Source organism: Cornus florida, unplaced genomic scaffold (genome assembly GCF_030987335.1).
Source record: "Cornus florida cultivar Cherokee Brave unplaced genomic scaffold, ASM3098733v1 CherokeeBrave_3.0.0_Hap2_Chr11, whole genome shotgun sequence".
In the NCBI taxonomy this organism is placed as follows: domain Eukaryota; kingdom Viridiplantae; phylum Streptophyta; class Magnoliopsida; order Cornales; family Cornaceae; genus Cornus; species Cornus florida.
This window is the reverse complement of record NW_026775581.1, coordinates 105,432,467-105,454,359: the sequence shown is the minus strand read 5'-3', so window position 1 is coordinate 105,454,359 and position 21,893 is coordinate 105,432,467. Positions and strand designations below refer to the sequence as shown.

The following is a 21,893-nucleotide window of genomic DNA, read 5'->3' as shown; positions in this document are numbered from 1 at the left end:
ATACAGATTTATAAATGTATATACAAAAGTGTGTGTGTGTGTTCGTGTGTGCGCATATTAACATACATACAAATTTGATACCTACATATTAGTGTGTACATGAATTTATATTTACTTACACCACTATACATTATGTACTTAACAATCAAACTCGCAAGCTAATATAAAATCCTTGTATTCTCCATTATATATATGTGTTCGCTTACACAATTGTCTGTCATGCAATTTCTAAGAACTGGTAAATTATTGTCAAAAGTTTCAGCTAAACTCGAATAAGAATATTTCTTTCTCATGTAAACAAGTTGATAGAAAAACATTTCTAGCTTCTTTTAATTTTTTTTAATTATGGAATCAAATGGAGGGAACAGCTTTAAAAGTCTGGTCACTGGTGCGCCCCTAAAACTACTACAATACCCCCCTACAATGAACAAAAGCATGCACATTAAAGTTATTGTGACCCAATGACACAAATTTACTCAACCAAAATAGCCTCTACAAATGATTGTTAATCACCAGCACCCTTCGAATTGTAAATGTTAGTTACCCCCTTCATATTCACCACTATGAGATAAATAAACAAAAATCATCATGCAATCATGGAAAAGTCTTTCAAATAAATAATGTACACAATAGAAAAATCTAGCTTCTATAGGCTTTCAAATTTGAAGTCCCAGTAGGAAGTTTTAATGGTCTTTATAAAAATATATACTCTTTCCAGTTCAATAGATATAAGTTCAAAGCATTTTCAGAAGCTTACGAAACTCTTTTTGGACTGTTTGATGCAATTCTAAGCTAGTCTATCCTTCAACTTTTCTTCACTGTAACTTTGTGCCAAAATCTCAACAACCATATCTGCTCGAACCTCCTTTTACTCTTAAAAATCCTCTCTACAAAGCTATAACTTTTTCCTCTCTAAATCATTCAACTATAGCAAAGTTTTGTTCACCGTTATTGGTCACAGATATAAGAACAGCCACAAGATCCCTTCTTCTCTATTCACAAACCCCTGTTCAAACAATCCCTAATCAATCGTGGTCTTTCAAGCAGCTTCAGGCCTTCAATCTCACAATCAAACCATAAAATGATGTCCGGAGTTTCCAGCAAAGTTCTGAATTTCCAGCAACCAAACCATCTAGAAACTTACTTGATTCCAGTTCCTTCCCATCCCTAAAGCCTAAAATGTTAAAAACTCAAGTTTGCAAGTTTTCTTAACCTAAGCCCACCATGGAATTAAGCAAAGCCCTATATCAACTGTGCAAGAGCTCCTACGAGAGTTTCTTTGCAGAGCTCTATATCAACGGTGCAAGAGCTACGAGGAGGGTTTTTTTTTCCTTTTTTTCTTTCAATTATTCTAAATCCACTTCTTTCCATATTCCCTAATGCTTTTCAACATGTTCGCCACCTAAATAATAGTGCCTGGGGTACAAAGGATATCGTAATCCATAATAACATATAAAAACACCCACTCTATAATTTCAAACTGCGTAGAAAAATCAAGCAGGGAATCAAGTACTCCTGTATAACTTACAAATCAAGTAAAAGAAAAGGGAAAATGTTGAGTACCTCTTATTTTAGATAAATTACAATACCAATTTTTTGTAAGATTACCACATATATCAGTGACCCAAGCCAATGATAACAATGCACATGAGTAACAAGCACCTGAACTGACAAAGGCAAATGCCAATAGTGAACAGAGTATAAAGATTAGGAATGACAAATCCAAATCAAGAGCATGTGATAGGACTCAACTCTCTCATTTCTTGATAGAGAACAACTAACTGGATCATCTACATGCAAAGTTCATTGCCAGAGATGACATAAATTGGTGCAATTGATGTGGAGAGAAAACTAAAGACACCAAAATTATACATGAACTTTAAATATATAAAACCTCAGAATAAGTTGCCCAAGGGTTCAAATTCAAAGGCAAATGCCAATAGTGAACATTTGAGTATAAAGATTAGGAATGATAAATCCAAATCAAGAGCATGTGATAGGACTCAACTCTCTCAGTTCTTGGTAGAGAGCAACTAACTGGATCATCTACATGCAAAGTTCATTGCCAGAGATGACATAAATTGGTGCAATTGGTGTGGAGAGAAAACTATAGACACCAAAATTATACAAGAACTTTAAATATATAAAACCTCAGAATAAGTTGCCCAAGGGTTCAAATTCAAAGGCCATTACCTAGTGGTAGTCCTATCAATTTGAGGCGGTGATTGAAGTGGGAAGTCAGATACAGAACCAAACTTCGGCTACTTGTACAAAGCGCTTGCCTGCTAGCTGAAACCCACATTTTCACTCTTTCAGCCAAGCTTTGACCATTTCACCAACCAAAGGTTCCTCTCTACACTTGCAATAAATGAAATATAAGGGAGAAAATTAAAAGCAAAAAAGTATTAAAAAATAAAATTAAAGAAACTATTATGCAATCAGCCTCTTCTACAGTTTGTAGTTTAATTTTCTTTAAAATTACAAATTATCTCAATGGTAATACTTATTTTTACAATTTCCAATTGATTTATATTTTCTTTTAATTTTATTTTTTCTGTTAATTTATGGTCAATAACAACTTACCTATATTTAGGAACTCTTCAATGCATCATTTGTGTCCACATATCCTAATTCTTAAGGACTATGAGGACCAGCACTTAAGCACCCATTTTCAATACAGGTACAATAATCTGAAGAAGTGGCTAACATTGTGGGACCAAATCATCAACTAGTGCTTGCATCCATTGAACCCCTTCCCCACACCCTTCTTAACATGTGGCAGCGTCATATTGGACAGCACTCATGATGATGATGTTGGAACACAAACGCATGAGCACCTTTTTCCCTCAGATGCACCCCATTTTTCTACAAGGACTACTAAGTCATCGATACGTCAACAATCACCACTCGTATCACGAATATATTGAATCCCTCCCATCAACTCAGAATGATATGTTTTAGCACCCATACTGGAGCTTCTCCACCACCAAAGCACCTGTTATTCTTCCGCATCACAAGCCTTGCCAAATACAAAGAAAACTGCCCTCCATGCATCTCGAACTTAACTACACATTGTATGTCCCCTCCAAGACTCGAGCATTCCCAATGTGGAAACCGACAAAAACCATTGCACTCTATATATAGCAAAACGCTTAGCCCAGGGCAATGCAAAAAGAAGGTGACTTACCAACGTCTCCTCCTTTTTGCACATGCAACACCAATTGAACACAATCTCCCACTTCTTCCACAAATTATCAAGCGTCAAAATCCTCCCTAGAGCCTTTGTCCATCCGAAGAAAGCCACCGTGAGAGGGACTCTTGTACTTTTTTGCTGCGTTTGGTACACAAGAATGGAATGCCCATTCTAACATTTTGGATCCTTTCTTTTATGTGGCAAGAATAATTAAAGTTGGAATGACATCATTCTCGTAAAAACCATTCCAGGTCATTCCACTTCTTAACCTATCATTCCATTCTCAAGTATTTAAAAAAAAAATCACGTTTGCAAAAAAAAACCTCATGTTCCAAATCCAAAAAGTAAACCATAGTCGTTGTCGCTGCCAGTGCGGCCGTCACCACCACTGCAACCACCGCCGCCTTCCTCTACCACTACCATCACCTCCGCCTTGCAGCACGACAACTGTCACCATCATCTCCACCACCGCCATTTCTTTTAAGAAAGTTATAGAAGAATGTTGTTTTGTTAGTTTAATTTATTTGTCACCAGGACGAGCATTTTGGAGAATTAAATTTAAAGTTTCTTCCATTTTAGGTTTTAAACTGGTCCAACCAAACACTAGAAGGGTGATGATGATTCCATTCCTACATCATTTCATATTCGCAACCAAACAGTAAAATGAGAATAACCATTCCATTCCTTTTCCATTCTCATTCCCTTCCCACCAGCATTCCATTCCCACTTGGAATGCATGGACACGGGACACAGGTACAGCATATACGGATACAGCAACACAAAAAATGTAAAAAAAAAATAGGACATGAACACGGCATGGATACTTAAAAAATAATAATATATTATGTGTGTATATATATATAATTATTTTTACTCATCTCATCCATACAAATCATGAATGAAATCACAAATTTGGAGTCTAGAGCTAGATGTTTGTTATTTTTGTTTCCTGAACTTTTATATTATTTTTATAATAAATCCACAATATATTTTAAATTACATTGAATCATATTCTTAAAATATATATATATATCACAAAACCACCCCACCGTGTCAGGAAAGTGTCCTTGTTGTGTCCTAACCATGTCGAAGAAAAAAATAAAATATTTAAATTTCAGGACATTTCTAGTCGTGTCCGACACGTGTCCAAGCCATGTCTGCATGTCCGAATGTCTAACACCACCACGATACCCTAGGTGAATTGGCGGTGCCTTCTACATTCCCGCGTACCAAACGTAGCCTTCATGGAAAGGTTGTCGCTTGAACACCTGCAACACTTAATAAAAAGATCCAATTGCAAAATCACTATGACAAGAACCCACCCAACTCCACTCATCATCACCTACTATCCATATTCTGCTTATATAGCACAGAAAGAAAGCTACCATATCCTCCATCTCCCAGGCCTAAGTTCTCTCATAAATTGCACATCCCAGGTCACCTCCCAGTTACCAAGGCGATAACACCTGTCCACGTATTCCTAAATTATCTCGGAAAGTCTGTCTCCATACCAAACATCCATCCAAAATTGAATGTGTCTCCCACTTCTAAACGTGAACCGAAGTTACCAAGCATGTTTAGAAAACACAATCCAGCCCTTCCGAATATTTGTCCATCCCACGCCCCCGCTGGGGTATTCACTTCCTAAGAGCAACACCCACTGCCTCTTTCCTCTCCAGATTTATTCTCAATAACTCTACTCCACAAACTATTTTTATCCTCCCCATATCGCTGCAGTCATTTCCCCTTCAAGGCTTGGTTAAACAAAATAAATTTCCTTACACCCAATCCTCCCATCTTTAAAGGTCTACAAATCTTCTCCCAGTTTGCCAAGTGGAATTTAAATTTATCTCCCATTCCTCCTTATAGGAAATTCCTTTGAAGCCTCTCTATCCTCTTAACTATAGAAGAAGGAATCTGAAACAAAAAAAGTATGTTGGACGCTTTGAGACTGTACTCTTGACTAAAAAGTTAGGCAACCTTCCTCTACAAGACATTACTTCTTCCACCCTGCTAGCCTTTTCTCAAAATGCTCCACTACTGGATCTCAGATTGATAATAACCTCGACAAAGGACCCAAAGGTAAGCCCAAATAAGACACTGGATAAGCCAAATTCCGCAATCCAAAATTTACTAGCTAGAGAGGCAATGTTGCCTACCTACCCTATCAAAACAATCTCAATCATACCAATATTTATTCAATATAGACATTGCTTCGAAGCACACCACCAAACATCTCTCACGTACCCCAGTTGTTTCTCCAAGGCATCACATAAACACAACTGCAAAAGAAGATATATCACTTCCAACTAAGTAGTTGTGTTCCCTCTCAAATCTTACGACAGGTTCCAACAAATCCAAATATTGTCCTGTCAACAATCCATCTAGAAATGATCTGCATTTCTCCACAATGATCCTTCACAAAACCCATGCCGCTAGCTAGATTGTGAGGTATTCAAAATACAGTACCCAGTCATTTATGGCACCCAAAACAACTTAATAAATATACCAAAAGTTCTAAGGTTCTCAAAGTAATCTTGCAAATATCTCATAAGTGTTTCTTTTATGCTCAACACCTCCAATATAAGTGTACCTATGTGAGATAAAGCCTAGAGGCCTACTTATAATGATCTAGAATCCTAGCCCGAATTAAACAAGTAAAAAAGAAGTTTCTACATTAAAAAAAAAAAAATATATATATATATATATATTGCTATTTTTTATAGTAATATGCAGTCTTTGCCAAGTTGAGCATCAATGTTTACTAGTCAAACATTGGCAATAGACTTCCTTTCCAATTGAGCATTGCTGCTCACATCCTAAGCATGCTTAACCAAGATTTTTCAAAAAAGAAATCAAAGACGATTCCTTAAGTGTCCTAATTTTCAAATCAATTTTAAAAACCTTAGTTCAAATTAGGCTTAGGGTCCACACAGTCAAAAATACATTTACCCATATTGTCTAGATAGTGTGAGCCATGTGAACCATGACCATCAATTTCAAATCCAATGTGACAATCGTATTAGCACCTTTTTGATCTTCATGATTTACATCCAAATTTTGATCATATTTTCTCGATCAAATTATTAGGTAAATTAATACAACCAACTAAACCAGATTCACTTGACCAATTAAAACTCGTGTTCAACCACATAATTTCCAAATACCATGACACTATAAAATCCCCCTTTTGTTAATTTATTGCTAAATTGATTTTCTAATGTACAAAGCCTGGCCTATAACTATTGCAACAGAATAATCTAGAAGTATGAAAAAGGGCTGAATAAATATCCTGAATACAAATCAGATTGACCAATGACTTGATAGAACTAATGAAAATCATGTTTTAGTTAACAAATTGGACATGTAATCCACACAAATGAAACAAACTACCTTCATGCAATTTAGTAAGGATAAGCAATTAAAAGATAAATGAACACTTAAATTCCCTTTCAATTCCATCTTCTCCCCACAAATTTCTTTTCCCTTTTTCTTAACAAATTGAAGGAGGATAAGCAAGGACAAAAAAAAAAAGAAAAAAATTGAAATTAGTGAGGACCGTAAAAAAGAAAAAAATTGAAATTAGTGAGGACCGCGTCAACACAAAGCATACTTCAATAACACAACACAAGGAATCAACCAAAAAGCATACTTCAATAACACAATACGAGGAATCAGTCAATCAACCAAAAAACATACTTCAACACAATTATCACAAAGCACAAAATATAAATATATCTGTGTGTATGCCCGTCCAATGAGACGTTAGGAGGGGGCAAATGAAGACATACATAACTTTTCGCATAATTTTGCACAAAGTCTACTCTAAGTCGTCTTTTCTCACGATTGTATGTTCAAGCTTCAACCATTGCACCAAGCAATTATTAATGAAAGAAAATGAAATTCCTAGTCCAACGGCAATCTTCTTACCTAGTGAAGAACGAAGAAAATCTAATAGAATGATCGGAACATAAATTTACCTAGTGACATGATGACTATCTCTCATGACATGCTTCATATGCGCCTCAACCACTACGTTGATCGCCTCATCGTCTAAGTTTCACCATGCAGACTCTCGCCTTGTAGATCGGAAAACTTTGTCAGGAAAAACAACATTTGCAAGAACCCACTAAAGTGCACCTTAGGAGGATGACTGCTAGAGTTCTAGAATCCATTATCCACTATCATCGAATTAACATCAATCCATCTAAAGCTTGACAAAATCTTGTGATGTCACCTCCTAAACCCTCATAAAGCAATTGAAGTGCCTTTGGGGTAAAGTTTCCCTCTTCAATGATTCAAACATGACAAAAATGACTCACCAATTTGGTAATCTCATGCAAGCCAAGACCGCTATTTTGTTTTGAAATTTTTTGGACTAACGTGTGCCAAAATGCACTAACAATAATATGATAGAACCACAACCAAAGGCAACCACAATTTTTATACCTTACATCAACCCTATTGTCTATTGAAGTTCTTTTGGAAAAGAAACTTACCAATTAAATTAGCAAGATCATACATGTTACGACAAATGCAGCAAACCAAAAACAAGAATTACGATAGAAAGGTAAACGCGTCACACACAAACAACACAAGATTTACGTGTTCCTGCTTAAGTCTAAGGCTACATCCACGGTGAAGATCCGATAAAAGATTTCACTATGAGAAAAATAGGACATTACAAGCTCCAGCCCCCAAACCCAAGCTCTCGCTCTCACTCTCTTTCTGCAATTTTGAGTGCTCTCATTGTCCCACTCTAAATGCTAAGTGCCTTTATATACCGGGCAACAAGAAGTACTAAACAGGGTCCACGACCCACAAGAGAAAAATAGGTCTCACAAAACTCACTTTTTAGATCGAAACTAGGTTGTATTGCGACCCGGTCCGAAACAAAATTTGGGCAACAACATCGCAAATCTCTACCTTGGCTCAAATTACGCCAAACTCCACACTCCTAGCTACTCCTATCACCTCCTACACATGCCCTCAAGGGCCTAAGCAACTGCAAACACTAATGAAGTCCAGACAACGTCTCAACTTGACAATAAAAATGACCTTAGTCATCATATCCGCCGGATTCTCTTCTATCCCAATCTTCCTCACTGCAATAGCACTTTGTGGAATCACATATCAAATGAATTGCAAACTTGCAACCTGACATCAATGTGTTTGGTCTTCTCATGGAATATCTGATTCTTTACGTATTCCACTCCGACTGTCGCAAACACAGTCAAATCATCATGCTGCAAGCCTAAATCACTAACCAAGCCTTTCAGCCATAAAGCTTCCTTCACTGCCTCTGTGACTACTATTTTGGCTCAGTCATAAACAATGCAAGCAAAGTTGCCTTTCCAATTGATCACATTCCCACAAAGAGTGAAGACATACCCAGTCAAGGACCTTCTCTTATCAACATCTCCAGCATTATTCGAATTAACATACTAACAACACTCCCACACGTGTCACTGCCTCTATCATAGACTAAGCCAACATTTGCAGTTGCTTGCAAGTACCGCAATATCCACTTCCCAACCTGCTAATGAACTTTCCTATATCTATCCATGTATCTACTCACTACACTACCCGCATGTGAAATGTCTAGCCTAGTACACACCATAGCATACAAGATGCTACCAACTACACTAGCAAAAGGAACACGAGACATGTGCCCACCTCCTCCAAAATATGTGGTGACAATCCTACCGGAAGTCTAAAATGGGTAGCCAATAGAGCACTCTCACAAGTTTAGACGCTTGCATACCTAAGTGTTCCAGCACCTTCTTAATGTATTTTCTCTTTGACAAGTACAATATGCCCACTTCTCTGTCCCTATGAATTTTTATACCCAAAATCCTCTTCACGGCACCAAGATCCTTCATCTCAAAATCAACACTACGCTAAGCCTTGAACATATTGATTTCCGACATGTTCTTGCAAGTTATCAACATGTCATCAATACAAATGCGAACCATCTGAGAGCCTTATGTGATAGTTCCAACTGACTCCTATACTAGCTACTCCCAACCATAAAGGTGTCAAATCATTTGTACCACCATCTAGGAGACTACTTCAGCCCATACAAGGACTTCTTTAGTAATTAAACATGGTCTTCCATTCCTAGAAACTCAAACCCGTCGGGTTGATGAATATAAATATGCTCTTCCAACTCACCATGCAAGAACGCAATCTTAATATCAAATTGCTCAAGCTCCAAGTCATACAGAGCAACCATAACAAGTAACACCACGATTGAGTTATGTTTCACCACAGGAGAAAAAATTTCATTAAAATCCACCCCTCCCCTCCGTGTATTTCCCTTTGCCACCAAACGTACCTTGAGCCTTGCATCTTCCACTCCTGGGGCTCCTTCCTTTATTCTTGAAAACCAATTTACAACCCACAATATTATGCCCTTTAGGCTTCTCATCTAGCTCCCAAGTTTGGATCTTATTAAGAGACTTAATCTCCTTGTTCGTGGCACCAAACCACTGTTCTAATTCTCACCTATGTGATGGCCTCATAATAAGAACACAGTACCTACTCATCGATACTCTCCGCCACACTAAGTGTGTAAGCAACCGAATTCTCATGTAAAAACCCATACTTTTAAGGCGGCCAAGCCTCCCTCCTCGGTCTGTCTCTAGCCACACTATATTGCTGCAACTGTGGTATCTTCCTTCTTAGCCTGAAACTGCACGTTTATCATTCAACCGATCAGGAATATCCTTTAACTGCACCTCTGCATGCTCCACCTACTCACTTACACCTTGAACTCTCATTGAATCAACTACCTCCTTTTGCAACCGCAGACTCATTAAAAGTTACATCCCTGCTAACAAGTTATTTCTTTCCTGAAGCATCTAGGCACCATAATATGTATCCCTTGACCCGGGGATCATAACTAAGAAATATAAATTTCTTAGCCCTCGATTCAATTTTCTTTTCAATTGACATGAGCGTACGCAGGACACCTAAATATTCTTAAATTACTATAACTAGTAGGAAAATCAGACCATACCTCCTCTGGAGTCTTACAATCAATAACAATCAATAAAAATCAGTTCATGCATCGCATTCACTCCAACAATGTTTTATTCGTTCGTTCTAGCAACTATATTTCTGCTGCGGAGTTTTCCTCATTGTGCGGTGTCTCGTAATCCCGTGATCCTTGCAAAACTCATTAAATTTTTCTTCATACAATTCCAAATCAGTTATCCTGGCCTACTTTCCAGTTTGTTTCTCAACCAAGGTCTTCCACTGCTTGCACGTGACAAAAGTCTCATTCTTGTGCTTCAAAATATATACCTCGACTTCCGAGAAAAATCATCAATCAGTTCCATTATGAATCTACCACTACCATGTGAAGCAACCCGAGGGGCACACCAAAGATCAGCATGAATATAATCCTACTTACCCTTGATCCTATGGATTCCCATACTGAACTTCACTCTGCAATGTTTCCCTAAGACACAATACTCACAGAAATCCAACTTCTCAACTGACGATTAAGCAAACCCTCCTTACTTGGAACATCAACCCCCTCACTCGCATGCCCAAGCCACGTCTGCCACAATCCAATAGTATCTGAACATGGATCCGAGGACAATACTCTAGCTAACCCTGTGACTGTGCTACCCCGTTGCGCATATAAACCAATGCTTCTTCAGTCCCTTCATCACCATAAGAGAACCTTAAACCTGCACTTGATGGAGTTCAGGGTACCTAGGGAAATCAAATTCTTCTTCAGTTTTGGTACATGCCTGATTTTAGTCAATGTCCTCACTATGTCGTCATACATCTTGATTTGAATTGTACCGATACCTAAACTCTTGCACGAAATATTTCTCCCCATCAAAACTTCCCTTCCATCAATGGAACGATAAGAGGTAAACCAGACCCTGTTTGGATAAATGTGATACGAGCAACCTGGATTAGGAATCCACTCATTGCTGGAGCTGTCAATAGAAATCGTGAGAACATTACCACCATCTGAATCATTACCCTCTACAATAGCCACATCACCGGCTTCATAAGATTCCCTTTACCTTCTTACACTTCAGACAATCTTTGCTAAAGTGCCCTTCCTTGTGACAGATGTAGCATCTCAGCACCTTCGTTTTGTTTTTAGATTTAGAATGACCACTGTTGCCGACACTCCCTTTTAATTTGTTCTCCCTTTAACAACCAACCCCTCCACCGAACCTTCAAACGACCACGTTTGCAACTCCTTTAAATTCAAAGTTGCATTCAAATCTTCCATTGACAACATAGTTCTATCATACATCATCGTATTGTATCGATAAAGTTATCAATCGAGGGTGGTAGAGAACACAACAAAATAATAGCTCGATTCTCATCCTATATTTTAACATTAATGTTATTCCAAGTCCATGATGAGATATTGTTTAGTTCGTCAAGATGGTTTTTCAAAGACGAACCTTCATGCATCTAAAGAGTGAACAATTGCTTCTTTAAATACAAGCGATTCACAAGAGATTTCGTCATGTACCGAACCTCCAACTTGTTCCACAACCCATCCAGCGTAGTCTCTCCATAAACATCTAGCAAAACTTCATTACTCAAGCACAACATAATCACACTAAGTGTTTTCTCCATCACATCATCTTTGTCCTTAAATCTTTTCTAGCAGTGCATCCTTACCTTTAGTCCCTTGGATAGCCCATATTGAACCAACGGAGCCTGATTTCCAGAAACTTGGTCGTCATCCCGCTTCGTACCGAAAGCTCTCTTACTAGTTTGTTACAATAAATGTAGTGAACCAAGAACAAAACAAAATCACGATAGAAAAGTAAACACGTCACACACCATGTAGTTTCTTTCCATTGCCCATGTTGCCACTGCTGAACTCCCTAACATAGGCAGATCTTCACTAATCGTTGAGGAGTTCGGACGGTAAGAAACAACAGAAGGATTCATGTGGTTCAAGCTCTCATACTAGTTTGATACGACAAATGCAGAGAACCAAGAACAAAACAAAATCACGACAGAAAAATAAACACACCATTAACCAAGAATAAAAATGCTATCCTTCTTGTTGAAAGAGAGAGAGAGAGAGAGAGAGAGAGAGAATATATGAAAACGTATATATTATTGAGTGAGTAATACAATAATACAATGGTGTTTATATAGGAGAAGTTACGGGAGTAAGTGAGTGGAGAACAAGTAAACCCTATACATGGTAATTCTATATATGGTAATGAGGGGTAAGTGAAGGCGGCCACAGAATATAAAAAACCCTAACATAGAATGCAATCTAACTGTGCACGTGTGACAACTCATACAATACTGTACAACACTCCCCCTCAAGCTGGAGAGTAAATATCAGTAACTCCCAGCTTGCTACATATGGAATCAATAGAGTCCTTGGGAAACGTCTTAGTAAAGATGTTTGCCAGCTGTGTACCAGAAGGAACAAAAAGTGTAACAATCTCATTCAAGTCAACTTTAAATCGAATGAAATGGCAATCTACTTCAATGTGTTTAGTACTCTCATGGTAGACTGGATTGCTAGAAATATGAATAGCTACCTGATTGTCGCAATAGAGAGGAATTGGGTACTGGACTGAAATCCCAAATTCCTGTAAAAGAGTTTTCAACCAAGTAAGTTCACAGGCAGTGTGTCATGGCACAATATTCTGCTTCACTACTAAAATGAGCCACAACTGACTGTGTCTTACTCCTTCAAGTTCCTAGATTCCTCCTATGAAAGTGCAGTAACCCGTGGTGGACCATCGATCAGAAGGAGAACCGGCCCAATCTGCATTTATGTATCCCTTAATCCGAAGATGTCCAGAAGATCGATAAAGCAGACCACGTCCCGAAGCACCCTTGAGATACTTCAAGATGCGCACAACTACCTCCATGTGAGGTACCCGAGTACTGGTCATGAACTGGCTCACAACACTGACTGCATAGGAGATGTATGCAGATGTCTGGACAAGTGATTGTGAGGTAAATAAGTTTACCTACAAGTCTCCGATACATCTCTGGATCATCGAGTGGGTCACCATCATCCATCTTAAGTTTTACATTAGTCTCCAAGGGTGTAGCTACAGATTTCGAACCAAGATATCCAGTATCCTGTAAAAGATCAAGAGTATACTTCAGCTAAAGACTAATGCCTTGCTTCGAACGAGCCACATCAATTCCTAGAAAATACCGAAGTTTGCCCAAATCCTTAGTAAGGAAGCTAGAACTCAAGTGATGGATTAGAACTTGTATCCCATCTTTGTCACTGTCGGTGATAACAATATCATCTACATACTCCACGAGAATCACAATACCACGTTTCGTTTTTTTAAAAAAGTGAGAGCGATCAGCCTAGCTTCTGGTCATACCATGAACTACCACTGCTTTACTGAACTTATCAAACAATGCACGAGGGGACTATTTGAGGCCATAGATAGACTTCTTGAGATGACACACACACTCCCCCTTAAACTCAAACCTAGGTGGTTGAGCCATGTAGACTGTCTTAGTAAGGTCACCGTGCAAAAAGGCATTTTTAACATCAAGTTGATGAAGTGGCCAGTCTAGATTAGCTGCAAGAGAAAGATTATCACACGAGCATAATTCACTTTGGCCACAAGAGAGAACGTCTCAGTATAATCAAGGCCATAAGTCTAAGTGTAGCCTTTAGCAACAAGTCGAGCTTTGAGACGGTTAACAGTACCATCAAGCTTCTGTTTAATAGTAAAAACGCAACGACAACCAACAACCTGAGTATCAACAAGCTAAGGAACAAGGTCACAAGTATGATTCAATTTTAAAGCGTTTACTTCTTCTTCCATTGCTTTCCTGCACCCTGGATGAAAAAGTCCCTCCTTGTATGACTTGGGAAAAGCAATAAAGGATAATGACAAAGAAAAAGCTTGAAAGGAGGAGGAAAATTTATTATATGATACAAAATTGGAAATAGGGTGATTGGTACAAGACTGTTTACCTTTCCGAACAACAATAGGTTCAAGATCAAAGTCCGGAGAGATGGAAGAATCTCCAAGCGTTGAAGCGACTAGTGGAAGAGGCAAGGCTGGGTTTACTACTTCAGTCATTGGAACATGATTAACTACTCTTTTCCGGCAACGAGCATAAACACGAAGAGCTGGTGGGATGTCAGAATCAAAAACTGGAGTTGGAAGAACAGACTCTTATAGATCAGAGTCCTCCAAACGACTACCTTCCTGGGAATAATAAGGAACATCCTCAAAGAAAGTTACATATGCACACACAATTGTTTACGAAGAGTTGGATTGTAACATTTATATGCCGTTTGAGTACAAGAATAACCTAAGAAAATACATTTGTGAGCACGAGGATCAAGTTTGTCTCGTCCCGGGCTTAGATTATGAACAAAACAGACACACCCAAACACCTCTGGAAGGGTGATTGTCCTTGAAGGATCCTATAAGGTATGCAGTTTAAAAGATAAGCAGCAACCAGAACTGCATCTATCCAAAAATGTTTTAGAACATGCATTTGAATTATTAAGGCACGAGCAATAGCTAGGAGTGGGCCATTCTTCCGTTCAGCAATTCCATTTTGTTGAGGGGTATCAACACAAGATGTTTGATGAATAATGCCCCTCGACCAGAGAAATTTTTGAAAAATATTAAGTTTATATTCAAAGGCATTGTCAATTCTAAGAACAAGTAATTTTGCATCAAACTGATTTTGAATTTCATCATAAAAGGATTGAAAAACAGAGAATACTTGAGATTTATCTTTAAGAATATAAACCCAAGTTAAACGTGAATAATCATCAATAAATGACACAAAATAACGAGCAGCAAATAAACTAGTAGTACAGGCTGGTCCCCAAACATCCGAATGTACTAACTCATAAGGTTTTAAACTTTTATTATCAAAATGAGACTTAAAAGTAGCCCGATAATGTTTACTAAGTTCGCAAGTAGTACAATTAAACTTAGAAAAATCAACTAAAGAAAGGACCAAGCGTCGAAGACTATTTGAAGAGGGATGTCTAAAGCGATAATGCCACTGGTAAGCTGAAGAAGAGATGGAATGTAGAGCTGTCGGAGCAGTAGTTGGCTGGAAGTAGTAAAGACCATCCTTCTCAAACCCCCCACCAATCGTCTTCTTCTTCTTGAGATCCTGAAAGACACAACGGGAAGGAGAAAACTGACCAATTTAAATCTGTTACGATTTTGCGAACTGACAATAACTTGAATAAAAATCGAGGGATATATAAAACTGAAGAAAAAGTGAGACCCGAAGTGCGGAAGGTACGAATTTCATGAACAGGTGATTTGGCACCATTTGCTATAATAACAACCAATGGTGAGAAAACATAAGAAAAATCATAAAATAAAAAAATAAAAAAAAAAATAAAAAAAAATAAAGATGGGTTACCTGCAATGTGATTTAATGCCCTTGAATCAATGATCCAAGGTGCATAAGATGAATCATGGAGACACGTATTACCTCAAGTAACGATAGTAGCAGTGGAGGAGGGATGATTTGCACGCCCATGCTTTTCCAGAGAATCATACTCGACTTTGGAGAGAACGACTTGTTCATTCGCAGGAGTGGGAGTAGTCTCCTCTAAAACCGAAGCTTGACTAGCCTAAGCTAGCTTGCCATGAAAAGCCTAGCAGAAGTCAACAGAGTGATTGTTTCGGCCACAATGAGTACACTTCTTGCTGCCGCGACCCCCTCTTTACCGCCACGAGTACCACGACCTAGGTTGGAAAGACCTTTGGCCCGTCGTCTTCCACAAAAAGTATCATGTCGCTCGGTAGGAACAATAAGAGCAGGGTGGTTACTCAATCAGAGGGGCATGAATAGATGCTCTTCGAACTCGAGCAAAAGTCTCACTAGCTGTAGGTATCTCCTTGCCCGACAAAATTTGCGAAGTGATCGGAGCGAGTTCGGGTTTAAGTCCAAATAAAAATTTTGCCACCCGAAACTCCTCCCTGTACCGTTTTTGTTGTTCTCTGTCTGTGGTCAATGGTTAGTAGACATTCAATTCTTCCCACATACCCTTCAGTTTTTAGTAATAATCTTTAACAGAACGATCTCCCTGCTGGAGATTAAAAATATCCTAGTACAACTGATAAATACGAGAAATATTCTTCTCTGAAGAATACATGTCCCTAAGATTTTCCCAGATATCTTTGGCAGATTCTAGGAACAACACGTCGTTGAAGATCTCAGGCTCCAAGCTATTCCATAACCAAGTCATAGTCTAAGCATTTTCTTTCTCCCAAGCCTCAATAATCTTTTCATCACTGGTGGGTTTGGTTGATTTAAGATAGGACAGTTTTCCTCGAGCCCGTAAGAACCCCTTTACGGCTCGAGACCATTGAAGGTAGTTCGAGCCTTTCAATTTGGTGCTGGTGATTGACCCAAGAAAATGAGATTCCTTAGTATCCATGACACGAGCTACCAAACAAATGAGATATAGTAGCGAGACGGAGCCGAGATAAGAGAACCAAGATCAAGCTGAGATGAACCAGAGAGAAATTACCAAGGAGAGAGCCGAGGAGGGATCCAAGAGAGATTGGCGAGACGAGAACCGAGATCACCTAGGAGAGAACGCCGAGAAGAGATTGCTAAGAGAAAGCCGAGATAGAATCAAGATCGAAGTCTGAGTAAGACTGGGAAAAAAAAAATTAAAGGGGGATCGATTTCCGCTCTGATACCATGTTGAAAAAGAGAGAGAATATATGAAAATGTATATGTTATTGAGTGAGTAATACAATAATACAATGGTGTTTATATAGGAGAAGCTACAAGAGTATGTGAGCTAGAACAAGTAAACCCTATAGATGATAATTTTTTATATGGTAACGATGGGTGAAGGCGGCTATAGAATACAAAAACTAATATACAATGTAGTCTAATTGTACACGTGTGACAACTCATACAATACTATACAACGCTTCTAATTTAAAAAACATTTTCATTATTTTGGAGATGACGTTAACCATAGAATCAAGGTAGGATGGTTAAATGGATGAGTGCATATAGTATATTATATTTTGTGATAAGCTTATCCACTTACAATTGAAAAAGGGAGTTCTATAATATAGCTATTAGACCAACCATACTTTATGGTAGCAAATGTTGGCAGCTAGGAAACAACATTTGCATAAAGTGAGTGTGGAGATAGATGTGCAGCAAGACTAGAAAGGATACAATTAGAAATGATCACATTCGGGAGACGGTTGTAGTAGCATCAATTGGAGATAAAATGAGAGAAAATAGGTTAAGATAGTTTGGACATGTACAAAGAAGACCCTTAAGTGCAACGGTTAGGAAAAGTGGCACAGTCCACATTTAGGGTAATAATAGGGGAAGAGGAAGACCCATAAATTAGGCATACAGGCAGAGAGGAATGGAAACATGGGATTCATGTAGCCGACTCCAAGTTATTGGGATAAGGCTTAGTTATTGTTGTTTTATCCTACTAATTTAAAAATGATAAGCATCATAGGAAAACAATAACTTATCTTCAAATTTGCATACTTGCCTCCTCTAAATTCTACTTGTTGCCCCTGAAGGCACATCTAAACATCACTTATGTATTTAAGAAAGTGAATGAAAATTTTATTTCTTGGTTTGGTGGACAAAACTTTCAAGTACCTTGTAATTAAAAAAGTCATTAGCTCCAACAATTGAGGATTACCACATGGGCAGATTGCCGCAAAGGGGTAGCCGGTACAAGCCTATTCTTCAACATTATTTGTACAAAGTGCCTCATGCTTGAACCAACATTCTAGCACTTCACCGCCACATTGTATTATAAAAACCCCTTATAAGTTGTACCAAGTAATTACCTATTTTTAAAAAGTGCCTCATGCTCGGACCACACATTCCCACACTTCACTGCCAGAATTTCCATCATTCAAATATAAAAACCCCATGTAAGTTGTAACAAGCAATTGCCTATTGATCTTATAAGGTGTAAGTTCTCCCCAGAAAACTAACAACAATAAAGCTTGACAATCTTATTGGTCCACATCTTCTTTTGCACAAGAATTTAAAAGTGGAGCTAACACTTGCTTTCCAAATTACTTTGTCCATAACTACCATAATAGCGACTGTTAACAACCATCTACTCTAAAAGCTTAAGTTATTAAAAACAATGAAACTTAAATATTTAAATCATTCAACATGCCCCCTCACGTGTGGCCTTCTTTTGGTCCAACACGTGTTTTTCAATTTTAATTTTCAGGGTGACGGTGAGAAACTCGAGACCTTTAGCTCTGATACCATGTTTACAACCATCTGTTCTAAAAGCTTAAGCTGATAGAGAAAGTGTAACTTAAATATTTAAATCCTTCAACATGGACCAAAGAAAAACCTAGCAACGACGCACCCCAGGGACTCAGCCAAGCCATAGAGGACACGACTGAGTCCAATACTCACCAATATAATAGTGAGAATAAGAATCATGTGAGACTCGACCGAGTCCCTAGAGAATTCGCCGAGTCATGTCCAAGCTCTTATGAAGTCTTCGAGTCAACATGTCTAATGATGTGCAAAGTTGATAATTTCATGACCACAATAACCAATTATGCTACGTTATGCCTCATAAAACCCTTTGTCCATTACACCGTATCTTCGAAATTCAAACCATGGATGAAACACTATCATCAAATAAAATAAAATAAAAAGAACATTTACATAGTACCCAAAATACCTCAAAATAGGTTAAGCTTTAACATGGAAAGGGTACAACGATCCCCTCGTAAAGAATTTGGATATCAATGGAGGTGGTCAAAATTTTGAAACAATTTAAGAGTTTTTGGAAAGGGAGCACAAGTAGTAAATGAAGAATACAAGAGACACTAAATATTAGTTCACTTTATATATAATATTATAAACAAAAGAAAACAAATTGTCAGGCAAAAATATATAAATAAAAACACATAACAAATTAAAATAAGTTAACACCTAGTGAAAGAACCAATACTATTCCTTTAGTCCCTAAGAAAGCACGCTATCCAACATTCCAATAATGAACTTCAAAGGGGAGAATGAGAAGGGACTAGAATCAACAAAGAAGATATTTGCAAATGAAACATCAAAATCTAGAATTAGAAAGAAACGAATAAGGGAAAAAAATAAGCTTAAAAGAAGCACATATCTCTTAATATCCAAAAAATTGAAGAGGAAAAAACAAGTTGTTGATTAGACATAAGTGATCAAATCACAAGTGCAAAATCCTGAAGAATATCCCTAGAAGAAATAAAGATATAGGAAAAAAAAATATCGATCTAATTCAGTAACAAAGTTCACCATTACGAGAATGTAAACAGAGCTAGTAAAGTAATACACGACATATTGGTGATTTGTGAGCAAGAAAAGCTCCACCAAGTCCCAGAAAATAAGTTGCATCTTGCAACTTTCTCTAAAGAAATGGACAAAACAGGTAACTAGATCACTATTGGCTAAAATTACATTTCATTCAGCAAACAGAAATCAAACAAGTTAATGGAACAAGATAAAATAATCAGAGGATTGGAAAACAGCAACTAAAATGACAGAACATCTCATTCCAGATTATGGGAATGAAAAACAGTCTATCCATCACAGATTAATTAAACAATCAAGGAAACCACAAAGTGGTAAAAACCAGCTTATATTGTCTCAAGCATTACTGTGACGAACTAAAACCTCCTAAATCTCATAAAAACGGGACGTTTAAACCATAGCGTCTAGGAAGACTTCCACTTCCTTGAAAGATCATCATATGTATCACGTCCACTTCTACCTTCCTTACAGAAAGCATTTTTCAACTTCCCCATTGTTGACTCAAAGATTTTTATCCTTCTATCAAACATGCTCAGTGCAGACCTCCTCAACTCTGACATTCTGCCCATGCTACAAAGCCCAATAAGCAACGCATTCGCACTCTCATCAAGAGGCAGAACACGATTCTTAATCATATAGTCCCAGATCTCAAGCGCCATCTCTGGGTCATCACCATCGAACAACATGGTGATCGCTGCAGCACAATTGGAATGTGATGGAGGCCATTCATTCTTGATCATCTCGTAGAAGAACTTGCCCACTTCACGAACTTTCTTGTTCTTAATCAAACATTGGAAAATCATGTTATACGTTAAAGAATCAGGGAAAGCACCATATAATACCATATCATCAAGGAAATGGAAGGCATTATCAATGTCATTGTTGTTGCAAAGCAGACCAATCATGGCATTGTACATTACCAGATTTGGTGCCAATCCGCTACCCACCATTATATCCCACAAGGACAGGGCTTGAGATGAATTATTCTGCTTGATTAGAATGTCAAGAGCATTAGAGAAATATTTCAAACCTGGTAAGCAATTCTTCCCCTTCATGACTTGAAGAAACTTAATTGCCTCGTCTGCCTGCGCCCCACGAACAAGAGTTGTCAAGAATGCATCATAAGCTGACATGTTTTGAGGGCTCCACCCAACTCGAATCACCATCTCCCCGAACGTGGTCTTTGCCTTCGCCACATTCCCTTCCTTCTCCCACCCTTCCAACAGAATGGCATAAGAATCTCCGTCAGGCGGAATTTTACCCTTGATCCGATCGAAAAACTCTAGTGCCTTCAAAGTTTGATTTTCCTGGCGACAAATTGCACTCAACAAAGAGTTCACAGCCACGGTGTCAGGCTGAAATCCGTACCTGTCCATCACATCAAAGGTCATTACAGCTTCATTAAACCTGCCAGCGACACAATAGTTTCCGAAAGCAGACACGAATGCGGCCATGGACAGCAGCCCTTCTTGTTTCATGGACCGAATCGCGTCCCACATCGGCTCAAACATGCCATTCTTGCCGAGCAAATCCACCATCAGGTTCCAAGCGTGTGCCGAATGCTTCTGGTTCAACCCCGCCCACCGGAAAAATTTCACTGCCGCTGCCGGAGAACCATACGAGAGCTTGAGAACCTCTTCAACAATTTCCGGTAGGGGTTTGATTCCAGAGGACGAAAGCACTGTTTCCAATTCATGCGGTGAGACTTTGCCGAGAATTTCACAGATGACTCTTGCACTTGGGGACACATCTGGGATTTCAAGAAATGATGGGTATAGATGTTGTTGTGATTGTGAGTGTGATCCTGGAATTTGCGATGATGAAGGGATGATCTGGGGTGTGTGCTTGAACGGAACACCTGGGAGTCTGTTGCTAGGGTTTTCGGCCATGGCCTCCATTTGAAAAAGCAGACCAGATTGAAACTCTAAAAAAATATGTAATTATATTTATATAGTCATTTACATGCACCTTAATCTATACGAATTCAAATGTATAATATACAAAGATTTGATTTTTAACAAAGAAATTAACATTGAAGATTGAAAAGCTTTATCGGAGGATTAGAGTAAGAAATTTCCAAGAGAATCGCTTAAATACAAGAAAAAGATGATATTGAACCTTAGAGAGACGAAGACGGAAAGGTTGTTTGCAACTTGAATACGAGTATATATATAGCTTCCTCTGCCTGTTCTTTCTTGAGGAGGTGGGATTTGCAGACGAAAGCATAGATAGCCAATAGCTCGACGGACAAAAGTAAAGGGAATATATATATCGGCCCAGTCCGGCCCAAGGTTTGCTTGGTCCTTTTCATTGCTGTGGAGCGGACAGCCAGGGCCCAGGAACACCGATCCGAATATACTTTTTAGAAAAAATATTTTTGAATAGTGATACTCAAGTC

The 21,893-nt window shown here is 38.4% G+C and overlaps 1 protein-coding gene across 1 annotated transcript; it reads right to left on the bottom strand.

Moving 5' to 3' along the window:
* Positions 1-19,717: 19,717 nt before the first annotated feature.
* Positions 19,718-21,746, bottom strand: LOC132282762 (pentatricopeptide repeat-containing protein At1g77360, mitochondrial-like). Its single transcript, XM_059784545.1, has 2 exons — positions 21,614-21,746; positions 19,718-21,419 (listed from the first exon to the last, which is right to left on the bottom strand). The coding sequence occupies exon 2, from the start codon at positions 21,391-21,393 to the stop codon at positions 19,900-19,902; it is 1,494 nt and encodes a 497-aa protein (XP_059640528.1). The 5' UTR covers positions 21,394-21,419; positions 21,614-21,746; the 3' UTR covers positions 19,718-19,899.
* Positions 21,747-21,893: the final 147 nt, after the last annotated feature.

What these genes read in the sequence shown, in the direction of transcription:
- LOC132282762 (XM_059784545.1), bottom strand. Translation starts at nt 21,393, where the DNA reads ATGGAGGCCATGGCCGAAAACCCTAGCAACAGACTCCCAGGTGTTCCG.